At 33.9% G+C, this 16,161-nt stretch overlaps 1 protein-coding gene across 3 annotated transcripts in view; it reads left to right on the forward strand.

The window, feature by feature from the left end:
* CRISPLD1 (cysteine rich secretory protein LCCL domain containing 1) overlaps nt 1-16,161 on the forward strand; it is a 43,799-nt gene that overhangs the window by 16,815 nt on the left and 10,823 nt on the right. For 2 of the 3 annotated variants that reach the window (XM_053558831.1, XM_053558832.1), the window contains 8 exons: nt 8,993-9,111; nt 9,431-9,563; nt 10,465-10,580; nt 11,502-11,602; nt 13,274-13,411; nt 13,846-13,906; nt 14,017-14,083; nt 14,273-14,403. In XM_053558831.1, coding sequence (XP_053414806.1) covers nt 8,993-9,111; nt 9,431-9,563; nt 10,465-10,580; nt 11,502-11,602; nt 13,274-13,411; nt 13,846-13,906; nt 14,017-14,083; nt 14,273-14,403 — 866 coding nt within the window. Of the gene's footprint in view, nt 1-8,992; nt 9,112-9,430; nt 9,564-10,464; nt 10,581-11,501; nt 11,603-13,273; nt 13,412-13,845; nt 13,907-14,016; nt 14,084-14,272; nt 14,404-16,161 lie in introns of those variants that run through there. The other variant, XM_053558833.1, reaches the window with a different exon arrangement.

Here is a 16,161-nt window from a genome sequence, read left to right on the forward strand (position 1 = left end):
CCACATCCGCGCAATATAAAGCGTAAACTAATGCATAAGTAGAGATTTTAGAGTGATTTATTATGAGAGTTTTTCTTTCCTACCAGACATTTTTCTAGGTTTGACTTTGAGATCAATCCTGCATCTATCTAAAATTTACTATGCTATGAATAAACACAGATGTTCATTCTTATAACATCTTATATGATCCCATATCTATAGATAAAGATTTGAAGAACTGACAAATTAGTTAGTATGTTTCCAATTACTAACGTATTTCCTTAAATACTGAGGTCACTTCAAACATCTGGAACGTGATCTTAAACTATTCCTCTCTTAAATGACAATACAAAATAATGAAGGGCAAAGCCTTGTATTTATCAGAAAGTCAGTAAGAATATATGACATTTACAAAAACAATACAAGTTCAACTTTTCAGGGCTTTACCTGTATTTAATGTAGATACATTATCAGTACCCTCCCATCTGAGATTATATTGAACAGTACGTAGGAGGCAAAGGAAATTAGGCTCTTGTGTCTCTGACCTCTTATTGCCCATTTCCAGATAACTGTGGGACTAAAAATAATCAATAAGTATATAATTGGTGATCTATGATAAGCCAAGCTTGACATTAGGGGCTATTAAAACACAAAAAATTGTAAGACATGGTTCTGCTTTCAAATTCTAGTTTGGGAATTAAGCCAGAGCGACTGACAGAGCTAGGAGAATGTGTAGTAATTGGGGGATGTTGACCATGTACGAAGCAGACATTCTTTAGAAAAGATAAGAATGGCTCTGCTGCTCCAGGGAGGCTGTCAGGCCTATATCATGCATCTGGTATGGTATCTGGTGTAATATTGAAATAGCAGGCTTAATTGAAATAAACTTTTGTGAGTTTATCTACATATTAAATTTGCCTTCCAAAATTCCAAACTAATTTTAATAAAATGAAGAAGTAGGTGCCTAAATTATTAGGTTGCTGCTTTTCCTTTGAAGGTTTTAATGCTTTGTTTTAAAGTAAATTTTAAGTGAAGCTCTGACACAGATGCCTCACATCTCTGTAATTTCCAGGAGACCCTAAAATGTGCTTTGCCTTGAGGTGACGCGGCTTTCTCAGTAGCTGTCCTGTGTCTGTGCCCTGTAACACAAGTGTTTCCTTTGAAATCTGAGCCTTGTACAATTTTCCTGCAACTACAAAGTCTTCTTAGAGCAGGTGAAGCACAGCACTTAAATACCTTAGGTAATTGAATTGTGAGGAATGCATTACAGCTGTGCTCCATAGTGCACACTTACTAATTTCATTGATGCCTGTTTGAGGGAAAAGAAAATTTTTTTTTTTTTTTTTTTTTTTTTTGTAGAGACAGAGTTTCACTTTATGGCCCTCGGTAGAGTGCCGTGGCCTCACACAGCTCACAGCAACCTCCAACTCCTGGGCTTAAGCGATTCTCTTGCCTCAGCCTCCCGAGCAGCAGGGACCACAGGCACCCGCCACAGCGCCCGGCTATTTCTTTGTTGCAATTTGGCCCCGGCCGGGTTTGAACCCGCCACCCTCGGTATATGGGGCCGGCGCCCTACTCACTGTGCCACAGGCCCCACCCAAGAAAATGGTTTTAAGGATTTTATAATGAGGCATTGTATTTGGAATTTGAATCCACTGTCTCCTAAATTGTCAAGTGTGTTACTTCCATAGCATAATAACTATCAGGCTACCTTGATTTTGGAAATCCAGTTATTTCCTTAGAGAGGATCACATTGAAAACTTACTCTGTCAGATCTTTGGATTGTAGTTTCTGGTTTAAGTAGGAAAACACAAGTGATTTAGGGAGAGGTTTAGTTTTGAACGAGGATAGATAATTTACACACCTGTTTTTCCAGAAATGGTGGCATAGTAGGGATTACGCTTCAAAGGTGGTATTTTAAAAAAGATAATTCTATATGTTTTTGGTTTTTTTATCATGGCTTTTACATCCATGAGCTGATTGAAAAATCCTAGTGTTTCTTTTAACTGTGCAGATAAATTACCCGTGAAAGTCTATACCTATTTCAGACATTTTACCATCATGTTTTTAGGATGAAGCTGAAGAGAGGCTTGGTTTTAGGTTTTTATTAGGAATATCTTACTCAGCTAATTGGGGAAGTTTTATTGAAAGTTCTTTGTTATATTTATCTGTTATAAATTAAAAATTAAAAACAAATGATCAGAAACAATTGATTTTGCTTTAATAATTAGAAAATCTGAAATCTTCTTGCAGATGACAAAGCAGCTTTTGCTTCTTAGGTCCCAGATGACCTTAATTGTCACCAGTAATATTATTTTACAGTAAATAATTCTTATGGGGTGTTGCAGGCAAAGGCAATATAGGACATTCTTGAAGTACAAGTAATAGAATTTTAAAGCTAAAAGAAATTGAAAAGACTTATTTTAGCTCTATAATGTTAGAAATAAGGAAATGGAAACCAAACTTCATATAATCAAAGAGATTAAATTTGAAGACATAATTTATAAGTAGAAAGAAAACCTTTTGGGGTGTATCATGTATTTTAGTTTTTTATGGTTTAAGTAATTTAAACAAGTATATTCTTATGTTTGTCTTTGTCTACATGAGAAAACAAGAAGAAGCTTTGTCATGAATGCCCTTGCTTGTTAGTGTCCAGAACGCATGGCACTAAAAAGGGGCATTTTCCACACCATTGAACACTTAAGTGATGTCATCACTCCTGACATCTATTGACTGCTGGGTAGGTAGGATTTGAGATAATGGAGTGGTAATCTGAGTTAAGCATGCACATGTCTGTGCCTTAACAGAAGAATGTTTTTAGAATCAGTTGTTAAAACTTTATTGGAAATGCTAAGACAGTTTTTAAAAATAGCTTAATTGTATTATTTCTGTAGTTTTCAGTAATGAGAAGATTAAGACCAGAGCTTCCAGCTGGCACAACTGCCTTTTCAATGCCACCCTGCTTTCATTAGATTATTACTTTGACATAAAGAAATTCATATTTTTAAATCCATATGAAGTTGCAAATTCTATCATGGACCAGTTTCTAATTGTCATTTATTTAGACTACCTAAGTCTAATAATTAGGACTAGTTTTTGCATTTGTCTTGGAAATCCATTAAAATTACATCAATTTTGAAAAAAAGTTACAAATCAAATCATTTCTATATTTTTATACAATTTTAAGATAATTATATTTATTCCTATTTTCTGTTTCATTTTATTTTTGAAAAGATATTTATCTTACCTATGTAAAGATATTTTTCTCAGCATGTCTCTGAGAAAATCTATGGTAGCTTCATCCACTGGATGGGATTTTCTAGAACAGTTGAAAATCTTGAAATCTTATTTCTCTCTACAAAGAATAGCATTATGGAAAAACATAATTATGGAATTATATGGAAGTTTCTAGTCAGAATTCATTTCTGTGAGGCATTTAAAGGTGTTAGATCATGTATGGTGGTCAATTTTTTGTTAAATTTCTTTTCTTACTGTTTTCGTCCTTGGTGAATCTAAAGAACTATACATACTTCTTTATATCTTCTGTGTCCTCTGGGTTTCTCTGGTACTTGCTTGAATAAGTACTTACCAATAACTTAGTGAATAAATGAAGGCCCGTCACCTCCCCCCACCACTGTTCTTGGGATAGTGTGAAAAGTCAAGTCTAATTAAACAATTTTTCATCAGCCAAATAATCTCACAAAATACAACTCCCTAATTTTAATATAATCTAAAACAATGCTAAATAATGAAAAAGTTCTTTAACATTAGGTATTCTTTTTTGAAATTAACGTTTGATATTTATTTGAAAATAATACACCTTTCATTTTAGTTTTTTATTAACATTCTTGAAGCCTCAATTATTAGAAAAATGCATCTCTTCTAGTGACTAACATTGATCTTCAACTCTTGTTTAATGTACTATAATAAAAATTTCGTAGTTACAAAGAGTAAATAATTCCTAGGACGTGAATTTTCATGTTATATAATTTTCAAGTTATGTAAATCTGGAAAGAACTAAAAATTTACTGTTGTCAAGAAGATATATTTGAAAATACCTAATCCTTTTTAAGAGAGAAAACTATTCTCAGTATCAAAGAGAAAGAAAAACAATGTGACTAATGACTGTTTTTTCCTAATGTACTGAGATATAATTTACTAGTAATCTAGCAGTTTACTATTTTACTACACAAGATTTCCAGCTATCTATTAGATATCCTTTTACTAGGATGGCCGGTATTCTGGTAGGAGTGTGAACTGTGTAGGTTTATTTACTTTTCACGAAGGATAGTAGTCAATTTAATTTTCATACGTCTAGATAGCTAAGTAATTTCCAATTTCTACAAGTACAATATTTTACTAAAATTACTAAATAATTATATTTCTAGGTTTACTTTTGAGAGTCCTGTGTCAAGATGTACAATTTCTTTCTCTCTCTCTCTCTCTCTCTCTCCCTCTCTCTCCCTCTGTGTCTCTCTCTCTTTCACACACACACACACACACACACACACACACTTGAAATGAGAAAGACTCCATGTTAAAACCAGCTTAAAATTACCACTGGACGCAGAAAACGTCAACAGTGTTCTGTGTGTTTCTTTTAGTAGTAAAGCTTCATTGAAGACTGTACTGTGTTCTAAGAAGGAACAACCTACAGACGTAGTCAGAAAATAGAGCCGTTTTTATTTCTACACACCTCAGATACTCTTTTATAAAGAAATGGTAATTTCAGTGTGGTTTGGCTCTAAATTGGTGCTGGGTGAATAGTTCAGAGGGGGAAAAGTACCTTCAGCCATCTTGATTTCATTTGCAAACCTAAATTTAAATAGAAATGTGTAGAAACAAACCTACATTTAAATGGGATGGGTATGAATTATTGAAGGACTTAAAACCTGAAATATTATGTTGTAACATAAAAATGTATGCACTATCCTGATAATATTTCTTCCAGGACAGCTGTATTTTCTGTAAGTTTTTGCTTGTTTGTTTGTTTGTTTTTAGACTCTTCTTGATTTTTATTACTGAACTTGACCTAAGAACCTATTCTTGATTAGATTTTTTGAGCAATTAATTTTAAAATTGTCATTAATATTTATTAAATATTGAGGAAGAACTAAATTTTAGTTGCATGGCCCTGTGCTTCATTCCTTAAATAAAATGTATACCCTTATTTTAGCAATATTATAGTTTATTCAGTATGTTTTCCCCTATTTTAATGGATTAAACAAAAACATTAAATCATATCTAAAACAGACTTTATACAGGGTATATGTTCAGCAATCGAATTTAAGTCCTTGAAGTGATCTCAATTAACCTTCTATTTAAGCTGATACATCTGAGTGATAGGTTTTTATTCCAGTTTCTACACAACAGAGATATAAACAAATTTAAAATTTAACAGATTTGTGAGTTCAGAACTAGTTATATATATGCTTTCTAAAAGGGATCTATTTTCAATTTCATAGAAAAAACTGACCTCTAAGATTATAGAATCTCATGTAAAAGAAAAGTTAAGTTTACCTTGAGTCAGGGGAGGACTTTTCTAAGAGCGTAGCTGGTTGGTGCTGAGTTAGGGCCTCTCACTTTTGTCCTGACCTGAGATGCCATCATCTGAGGGCTGGTAGACTCAGCTCTCCTGCCTGGCCTAGGAAAACTCAAAGCCCCAGAGCACCTTCTGTGTGTCTGCTGCCTCCTGTGGTCTCTCTGCATTGTCTTTCTGACAACTTCTTTAGGATAACTGGACTCTTAATTTATTGGCTCAGGTCTGTCAAGATGAATCTTAAAAAAGAAAACAATAGAAGCATTATTTCTTAACCTAGCCCCAGAAAATGTCACGATCTTAATTCTATTAATGAGAATCACTATCTGACTAACACTGCAGGATGGAGGAGGGAATTCAGCTCTGCCTTTGGAGGAAAGGGTATTTTAAAACCATCCCATACAGTGGTTTCAAGGCAATGCTTTTAGCCATCTAGGAACTGTTTATATTTTTTCCTCGGGATCCTAGGTACTCTTTCAATCTGAGGTTGTTAGATTAGTGAAGTTTCACTGTGCGTGTGACTAAAGAATGCAAGATTCTGATTTTCAGAATGAAAGAAAAGAATTTCTTTTTCTCTTCAGGACACCTTGCTTTCCGGGGAACTCTACCTGGAAACCCACTTACTTCTGAGAGATGTATTACTATTTCTCCGACCTTCTAGATACAAAAGAAAATCAACATTTTGCTCAAATTCATGTTTCTTACCTAATTTTTCTTTGAACATTTTAATAAGGACCACAATTTAAGTTGTATCTTTGTATAATAAATAAAATATAATTAGAAAATTAGCTCAAACTTAAATAATAAGGTTAATACTATCCCCATAATTAGCAAATAAAGTACTTGCCTGATAAACATTTGTTTATATCGTTCTTTTCTGATGTCAATCATAAAACTGAACATTTTGAGTATTTGACATTAATTCAAAGAAAAATTAAGGATTTTATGAAAATCAACTGCTCTTGCTGCTGTTATGTTTTTGGCTGCATTTCAGTACACTTTATTTTGGTATTTTTGCTGCATAAAAATGGTGCATCATAATATAAATATGCTTATTCTAATTTTGTACAAATTGTACTCTGTGACTTTGAAAACATGATTTGCCATATTTCAGATCTACAGTGGAATAGAGAGGAATGTTTACTTATGAAAGATTAAATGAATAGATTAAGAAAATTCTCTTTGCCAAACATTTTATTTCTTGCCTCTTTCTTCTTAATGTCTTTTCCTTTTGGCCTATAGTTTTACAGTTTTTTTCCATTCTTTAAAAATCGAAGCAAGTGAATAGATTCTCCCTTAGACCCTGGCATCTTATTATACCTCCTGCCCGACCTCTCTTTCTCCTTTCTTGGTGTTGAGAGAGTAACCCAGACTTGCTTTGTCCGCCTTTTCTTTCCATCTGCTTATTAGCCCTCTGTGTTCTGATTTCTCCAGCTGTCGTTGACTGGAAATTGCTCTTGATCATGAATTAGGACTTAGCAAATAACATCATCCTCTGTGGCACTTGACCTCCTTGCACATTCTCTACTCCTGAAATTTCTTATCTTACTACTTTCTCTTAGTTTTCCTTTAGACTTGTGTGGTTCGATATTTTCTGAGTTCTTACTCAATCTTGTTTTTTTTTTCCCCCCTTCTATTTTTATAACCCTAGAATTTTCTATTTATTCCTCTTCTCATTCTATATCACATTCCTAAAGAAATCAATCTCTGGGTGAAAAACTTCAAAATTCTTATCTTCAGAGCATAATTTTTTTCTCTGGAACCCTAATCGTATCTACTTGACATCCCTGCCTTTTTACAACACCCCTGAAATATGCATAGGACTATATAAACACACGCTTCTATTCGACAATCTATTTTTCTATTTCCTTTCTTCTAATTGGTAACATTATCAGTCTTCACCTTTACTTTGCCTCACAACCTACCTCTAGTCATCAACTTCTAGGAATTTAAATTTCCTAAACATTTCACTGGGCGCTCTTTTCTAACCTCATTGCTGGCACTTCTGGTTGTGTCCTCACGCTGTGTTGCCAGGTCTGTCTTCCCATCCTCTGAACATGCCCAGAGCGCTGTAATGTAGAGCTAAGACTGAGCCCAAGTCTACCTGATTCTGTGTTCCTACCAGCAGTTACTAGACTGCCTGTTATTCAGATTAAAAGCAGGTCGAGAACCAAAGTGGACTTGCAAGATTGTTTCAGCAATCATGGAACTGAAATAATTTATTCAGTAATTTAAATTATTTCTTTATAAATTATTTTAAGTAGTCACCCTCATTTCATTCTATGTATAAAATGTTTATGTTTACAGAATCAGATTCATGAGTCATGAACAAGCAGTTATTATCTTGTTCATATGACAGATGCCAGCATAAGTTAAGTAACCACTCCACACAGCTCAGTCTCATGAAAGAGAGAGATTTGTAAACAAATACCTACATTGCTGTGGAGTAAGTGCTAACCAAAGCAATGCGGCAGAGCTGGGAGAGCCCTGAGAAGGGCATCCATGTAGGGGAATTGAAAGGTGTCACAGAGGAAGAGTTGTATAAAGCTGGATTTAGAAGGAAAGCAAAGTCCTGTGTGACAAATAATTGAGAGGAGGGTGTTTAGATAGAGGAAACCATGCCAGCAAGAGTAGGCCTGGCCTGTTTCATGAGGGAGAACAGTGGGACCAAGCATCTTGGACTTTATGTATGTGGGAATTTGTCGAATGTGTTTAGCCAGAGGAATCACTTAAGTACATTTGTGTTCACTTAGGTAATTCTTCTATTTTTATTTTGAGATAGTCTCATTATGTTGCCCTCGGAAGAGTGCCAGGGTGTCACAGCTCACAGCAACCTCAAACTCTTGGGGTTAAGCAATTCTTTTTCCTCAGCCTCCCAAGTAGCTGGGACTACAGGTGCCCGCCATAACGCCTGGCTATTTTTTGTTGTAGTTGTCATTGTTGTTTAGCTGGCCCGGGCCAGGTTCGAACCTGTCAGCCTCGGTGCATGTGGCCAACGCTGTAACCACTGTACTACAGGTGCTGAGCCTCACTTACGTAATTATAAACACATGTGGGGCAAATTGGAAAAGCAAGAGATGGAGGCCAGGATATTGATTTAGAACAGTGGTTCTCAACCTGTGGGTCGTGACCCCTTTGTAACAATGAAAATATATCCTGCATAACAGATATTTACATTACCATTCATAACAGTAGCATAATTACAGTTATGAAATAGCAATGAAAATAATTTTATGGTTGGGGGTCACCATAACATGCGGAATATATTAAAGTGTTGCGGCCTTAGTTGGCATTAGGAAGGTTGAGAACCACTGATTTAGAGGCTGGTGCAAAAATCTGGTAAGAAGCCAGACTAAGATGTTGACTTGCAAAGAAGTAAGAAGGAAAAAAAGCCATAGGAACTGATCAACAATATATTGTGAATAAAGGTCTAAATTCTGCATATGCACACTGTATTTTTGTTTTAAACTGTAGACATGGGATGTAGAGCTTGAAAGATCTGCAGAATCCTGGGCTGAGACGTGCGTGTGGGAACACGGACCTGCAGGCTTGCTTCCATCAATTGGACAGAACTTGGGAGCACATTGGGGAAGGTATCTGAAAGCACAGCTTTTTGTTTCTGAAAACATAAGTGTCTGAAATGAAATATTATTAATTCATTATTGCAAACTTTCAAAAACTTGGTGCCCAAAAGAAAAACAATTATGAGACAGATAACAAAAACTCCCAGAGTACTCAGTTTTTACTTAGTTTTATTTGAAATCATTGATATATTAGTAATAAGCATAAATATTTAAGATTAGTAACGTATACAAAAATAAATTTCTTCCAAACTTTACTGATCTATTTTGCAGTGTCTGTTTGACATTTTCTGTAACTTAATTTGCTTTGTGGTTATTTTCTTTCTAATAGATATAGGCCCCCAACATTTCATGTCCAAGCATGGTATGATGAAGTGAGAGACTTTAGCTACCCATATGAACATGAGTGCAACCCATATTGTCCATTCAGATGTTCTGGACCTGTCTGTACACATTATACACAGGTATGTTTGGGGTGTATATACACCATTCCTCCAAATTAAATTTGTGCAATTATGGGGGGACTTAGGGTACTGAACTTGTGTCTTATGTCATTTGGTATGATTATTTAAAAACAACATATGGTTATTGATTAAACAGAATAGGCTTACAAATTTCTACAAACAATAATAATAATTAAAAGCTCAAACAGCTATTTAAAAAGACATATTTCAAGTATTTTCCATATGAAACATTTTTAATACGCCTCCAATAAATATATATGGAGAGATTTATTATCTTTAAAGTCAAAGTTTTATCCCAATGATATTCAATCCTTGCATGTATGCAGCATTTTTTTTTTTAATATTTAGTGTTCACATTTTGTATGCTTTAAACTAAATCAGACAACAAAAGGCTGGTTCGATGAGATAAAGCCCAACACTGAGCTGAGTTTGCAGAATTTCTGTGCCCTATCACCAGGGAATATGAAGCGGATGTATCGATCTGTACGCTTTTATGGTGACAGGATTAAGATCAGCATTAAACTTCCTAATAACCACTGCACAGTGAAAAGATTGTGTTATATGAGGAATTTGAACTCTGAAATTTTTCCTCTAGGATATTCAGAATGTGAAATTCTATTCCTTTGTAGGGCAAGTTTCTTCATAGGAACATTATTTTGACATTTAGGCTTGTGAGGTTATAACTTTTGAATATTGTTTGAAAATGCTTGCATTTTATAGGCACCTATAATTATTTGTCTATAGAGCTCTTTCTTCAGTTGAATTAGGCACTAGTCAAAGTCTCAGGAAAAAATACCCTTTTGATATTGATTTAATGTTGGTTTTTCAAGTTCAGATTTTATACATTTTTCTTATTTCATGTCAACCTGCTTTTTCTGAGTCTATCTTTTCTCTAATGTAGGTGGTGTGGGCAACAAGTAGCAGAATAGGCTGTGCCATTAATTTGTGTCATAACATGAACATCTGGGGTCAGATATGGCCCAAAGCCGTCTACTTGGTGTGCAATTACTCTCCAAAGTAAGTAGACAAAACACTGTGTTCAGCTGTAAATTTTTCTTAACATGAAAGTAATTTTATATTTCTGATTTTTTCCCATTTTCAATATGTGTTATTTAGGAAAGTGTATTGTTTTAATTCAGTTTATTTAATATGGAAATAGTTATAGTTACCTGATACATAAAGTCAAATGCTTAAAGGAAACATGAAATTTGAAAATATGACTTTTGTGAAGAAGGGAATTATATTTTTATAGTTTCACTCATTTCAGTATACTATTCCATAAATATTTAATAACTTTGATTTATTAGAGTTTGGCCACTACTAATAACTGAGAAATGTATTTTCATCTGTGTGAAGACCGTTTGAGTGATTACATTTAAAACGTTATACACTCAGAGTCAAGTTTAAGTATAAGATCTGTGTAGTCTCACTCTGTCACCCTGGGTAGAGTGTAGTGGTATCAATTCTATTTTTAGTAGAGATGGGTTTTCTGTCTTGCTCAGGCTGGTCTTGAACTCCTGAGCTCAAGCAATCTGCACACTTCAGCTTCTTAGAGTGCTGGGATTACAGGCGTGGCCACCGCACCCAGCCAGATCTGTTTTTATTGAAACAAGTGGAGTGCTGGCGATTAGGAGCAGAGTTTGGTTTTCTACAGAAGTTTGATTTCTTAATTTTTGACTACATATGTAGCAAAGTACTTTGAAATTTTTCAAAAGAATGAGACAGTAATTAAAATTTAAACCCAGTAACCAAAAAGACTCTCTATTAAAAGAAATAAATGTCTTAAATCTCTATACAAAAGTAATTACTTGAATATTGGAATATAGCGCTATGTTGCAATATCTTATAAATTATGCTGTTAGACTGCTCCTTGACATTTAGGTTTGTAAGGATGCAACTCTTGAATTATTTAGTAAATTTCTCAATCATCTCTTGAAGGGGAAACTGGTGGGGTCACGCCCCTTACAAACATGGACGACCCTGTTCTGCTTGCCCACCTAGTTTTGGAGGGGGCTGTAGAGAGAATCTGTGCTATAAGGGTAAGTGCTGTTATGTTGTAACATTCACTCAATTTATATTTTAATACAGCTTCTGCATTACTTGTGTTAAAAAAGCCAAAGTACACTTAATTATTACATGAAAAGTTTCCAGAACTTTATTTCAAATATTTCGAAAAAAACTTTCAGAAATATTTGTATTATTAAGTTTTACTATACCAGTATAAGTTTAAAAGAAAGTTTCATTATTTCAGATAACTACTTCTAATTCTCCTTTGACCCCAGAGTGACAAGTGTACTGATATTGTTAAAAGTCAACTTGTTGTATTGTTGACTAGCGTTATTTCCATAACTGTAATTGTTTTTGAAGGACTTAGGAAGTTGTTTCTAGCACTTTTAAAGTTTTTGCCAAAATCCCCCTTTGTATATCTTATTGAACCATGCTCAGTGCATTTTACTGATTCTACGTTTCTTTCTACAATGTGATTTTTCATGCTAAAATAATGAAAAAAGTATATAGTAATGTAAAACTGCTATAAAAGTAGTGTTATCACATTCATTTGATAACTTGAAAAGTACATATATGTATGGTGTCTGTAGCACATGGAGAGAAATTGTATGTAACAGAAGTTTGTGGAAAGTTATACTCTTGGGCATTGAAGTGAACATTTTACGGCCATGTACTTTTTTCTTAATGATTATTTAATGGGCAAAAATGCAGACTGAATGTATTAGAAAATATTTGAATAATTGCAGCCCCTTTCAGTGCTCCTAATGAGACGTGTCTCTTTTCTCCCTAATAACTAAGCGCTAAATGAGCTATAATGTGTGGACCCTTAGTACTCATGTGTCCCTCTGTTGTATAAGGGGTTTTTAAATTCTTGTAAACATTTGTACCATTTTTTTATTGTGTCAATGTCTACCCCTAAAGCCTCCAAACTATTTGCTCCTTTACTGATATTTTACATAAAACTGACTTTCCTCTGCTTATGACTTAACACTTCCTCTTTTTTCCTGCATTCTGAGTTCTAGGACACATGAAAACCTTTTTCCAAAACATGCACTATCAAACCCTTGGTAAATCTGGAAAAAGAATTGAATTCAGAGTTTGGAGTTATTCTCCATTATCAAGTTTAAGTTTCTACACATTGAGTTTCCTTCTAAAAGAGAAAACCTTTCCATGGAAATGGATATTGTAGTAAATAACAAGCATGTCAATATTTCTATAGACCAGATTTCTATTTGGGAAAATGTTGAATATGATTCTTTGAAAATATTGAGAGAATAAGATCTGTATTTATTTATTTATTTTTAAGACAGAGACTCACTCTGACAATTTTATTTGGGAAAACAAATGCAACTTTACTAAACCCTGACTTTATTAGATCACTGTGTAGATTTCATAGTGTCACTGTGAAAACAAAATACTGATAGTATGTTGAAATATAAGGAAATTTAGTTTAAAAGTGACTCCATTGAATATTCGCCAAAAACTAGCATACATGAAGCAGGGGCTCCAAGGCTGATGTATACCCTTCATTTGTTCCAATGCCACACTTTAAATCACTGCCTGAAACCAAAACCTGTGCCAACAACCGTACCGATTTTCTTAGTTTTAAATGTTAAATGGGAATATCAAAGTATATAATTATGTGGTCACTTCTTCAAATATGCCATGGCATTAATATTTCTTAAATCCTTTTTCTCTAACAGAAGGGTCAGACAGGTATCCTCCCCGGGAAGAAGAAACAAATGAAATTGAACGGCAGCAGACACAAGTCCATGATACTCACGTTCAGACAAGATCGGATGACAGTAACAGAAATGAAGTAATAAGCACGCAGCAAATGTGTAAGACCCCTGCATTGTTTATTTATTTTTGAGACAGAATCTCACTTTCTTGCCCCTGGCAGAGAGCAGTGGCATCATGGCTCACTGCAACCTCAGACTCTTGGGCTCAAGCAATCCACTTGCCTCAGCCTCCCGAGTAGCTGGGACTACAGGCGCCTGCCACAGTGGCCAGCTATTTTTTAGAGACAAGGTCTTGCTCTTTCTCAGGCTGCTCTTGAACTCCTGAGCTCAGGCAATCCACCTGCCTCAGCCTCCCAGAGTGCTAGGATTACAGATGTGAGCATTGCAATTTTATATGCATAAAAATTATATGGCATATCCCTCAAGCTAATATTAATTTGAATATTTGTAGAATGGAATAAACTTGTCCTTGCAATAGCAAATTAGAGCATAACTAATTATTTTGGTGTTTTATTTTGTATTTTTCCTTTTAGCCCAAATTGTTTCTTGTGAAGTAAGATTAAGAGATCAGTGTAAAGGAACAACTTGCAATAGGTAATTTCTTTTTTTTATTCTGAAAATTAACTGACAAAATATAAGATGTATTTTTATTTTATACTGACATTCAAATAAATTAAATTTTGTTTCCAATTATATTCATTTAGGTATGAATGTCCTGCTGGGTGTTTGGATAGTAAAGCTAAAGTTATTGGCAGTGTACATTATGAAATGGTAAGTATTATAAATGTAATTATTTGGGATAATACTTGATTTTTTTAATGTGAACAATAACAACCAATATAGGTATAGATATTTTGTTCAGAAATAGCTTATGTCATTTAAACTCATAGAAATAGTAAGTAACTGTGCCTTACTCAGAAGCCTAATATTTTAACATCCTTTTATCTCCTTTTCTCCAAGCAATCCAGCATCTGCAGAGCAGCAATTCATTATGGTATAATAGACAATGATGGTGGTTGGGTAGATATCACGAGACAAGGAAGAAAACATTATTTCATCAAATCCAATAGAAATGGCATTCAAACAATTGGGTAAGTACCCAGATGATCTTTTGGACCAGATGATTTTAAATTGTAATGATAAGCCATTCTTCAGAGGAAAGCACAGAAGAATTTAATTTAAGAAAAGTTAATGTTTTTCCAAGTTCATTTTAGCTACATAATTTCCAGAGACAAAAAGAAGAATTAGTATCTGAATTCAAAGTTGAAACTCTTTTGCTTATAATAGGCATGGGCATACTCCAAATTTCCAAGTTTAAGAGGTAGAAGTATGTATAATTTGCAGTTAATTCCCAATGTAAAGCAGTACATTTTTTTAACCGTGACAGACTAATCCCCAAAAGGTTAGTTTGCATATTCTCCCTGCCCTGTTTAGGGGAAATGGCTTATTTCATGCAATAATAACTTTTTTGAATTACTGTTAACATGACATTAAATACCATAATGTTAAATTACATTAATGGGTAAAAAAGCATTTTAAAAAATTCTCTAAATATGTAATATGCTGTCTGTCTTCTTTTTATTATCCATTTAAACGTAATTTAACTCAAAAACATTGGTTATCTTTTCAAATGTTTCTCATATTAAGAATACTAAATACCTCATTCTACAACACTGAATTTTATATGTACTCGATAGAAAGTAGAAAGATAAAGGCATTTGAAATGTTTTTGGAGTGTCTCTTCTAAGCAAAACAATAAACATTATTGAACCTCGTACAGAATGCCTTTTCTTAAGATATATGACATCTCTTTTCCTTGTAACTGTACAATTGCATGGAACTTCACAGTGGGGTTAACTATATAAACAATTAAAAACTCTTGAAAATTTGTGGATTGACTTCCTGTGTATACAGTTTTGTTCAAAGGTTTGATGTGGGTTTTCAGCCATTAACAATAACTCTTTCTTAGTAAAAGTTTAACATTAAATTTGAGGCTAACACAAACAAATGATTGTTGAAATGTTATAGCTTCCGTCCTGAAGTTCAGAATGTTTAAGTACCACCATAAAGACACCTTACCTTTTGCGATAGATTTTTTTTTTTCTGAAAATATGGGTATACACACACCAATTAATATTTTGACATATGAGTGATACCTAATCTTATGTTTCTGTTTTTTAATAATGCATATAATGAGGAGAAGGTCATTCCTGTATTACAGACAATTTATTAGGTTCTAGGGGGAAACATGAATAATGCATACTTCCTAAGGTACTTATTAATTTGTAGTCTTTTACAACATTGCTTTGTATTTACTATTGTGAAGGATTAAATAGTTTGATTCTATGGAGATGGGGAACTAGTATTCGAGTTTTAATTTTTATAAAAAACAAATACACAGGGTGGCCATAAAGTTCGTGTGTAATTTTAAATACATACATATATATGCATATATATATGATATTAGGATATATAGAATGTGTATTGCTTTATCCTATTATCTATAAATTTTTGAAATGAATAATGATGAGAACAGCCTCTAATATTAAGAATAGTATTGATTTGGTTCATACATGACTGTATTATGAATGTAGCATAAAATTGTTGATATATTCTGGTATCATTACTTATGTAGTTACTTTATTTTATTGTTATTTTTCCAAAGTAAGGCAAATTTTATTGAGGAAAAATGAGATAGGCTTACAGAACAAGAAAGTTTACAAAGCAGGATATGTTCCCCACAGACAGTGAACAGGTCTCCATTGCCAGGGCAAGTAGGCAAAGAGCCCCTGTATGGGTATTTCAATAAAAATATGTTTCTAAGTGAAGTATGTGTAGACATAAAATAC

The sequence above is a fragment of the Nycticebus coucang genome, chromosome 13, assembly GCF_027406575.1.
Source record: "Nycticebus coucang isolate mNycCou1 chromosome 13, mNycCou1.pri, whole genome shotgun sequence".
Classification (NCBI taxonomy): Eukaryota; Metazoa; Chordata; class Mammalia; order Primates; family Lorisidae; genus Nycticebus; species Nycticebus coucang.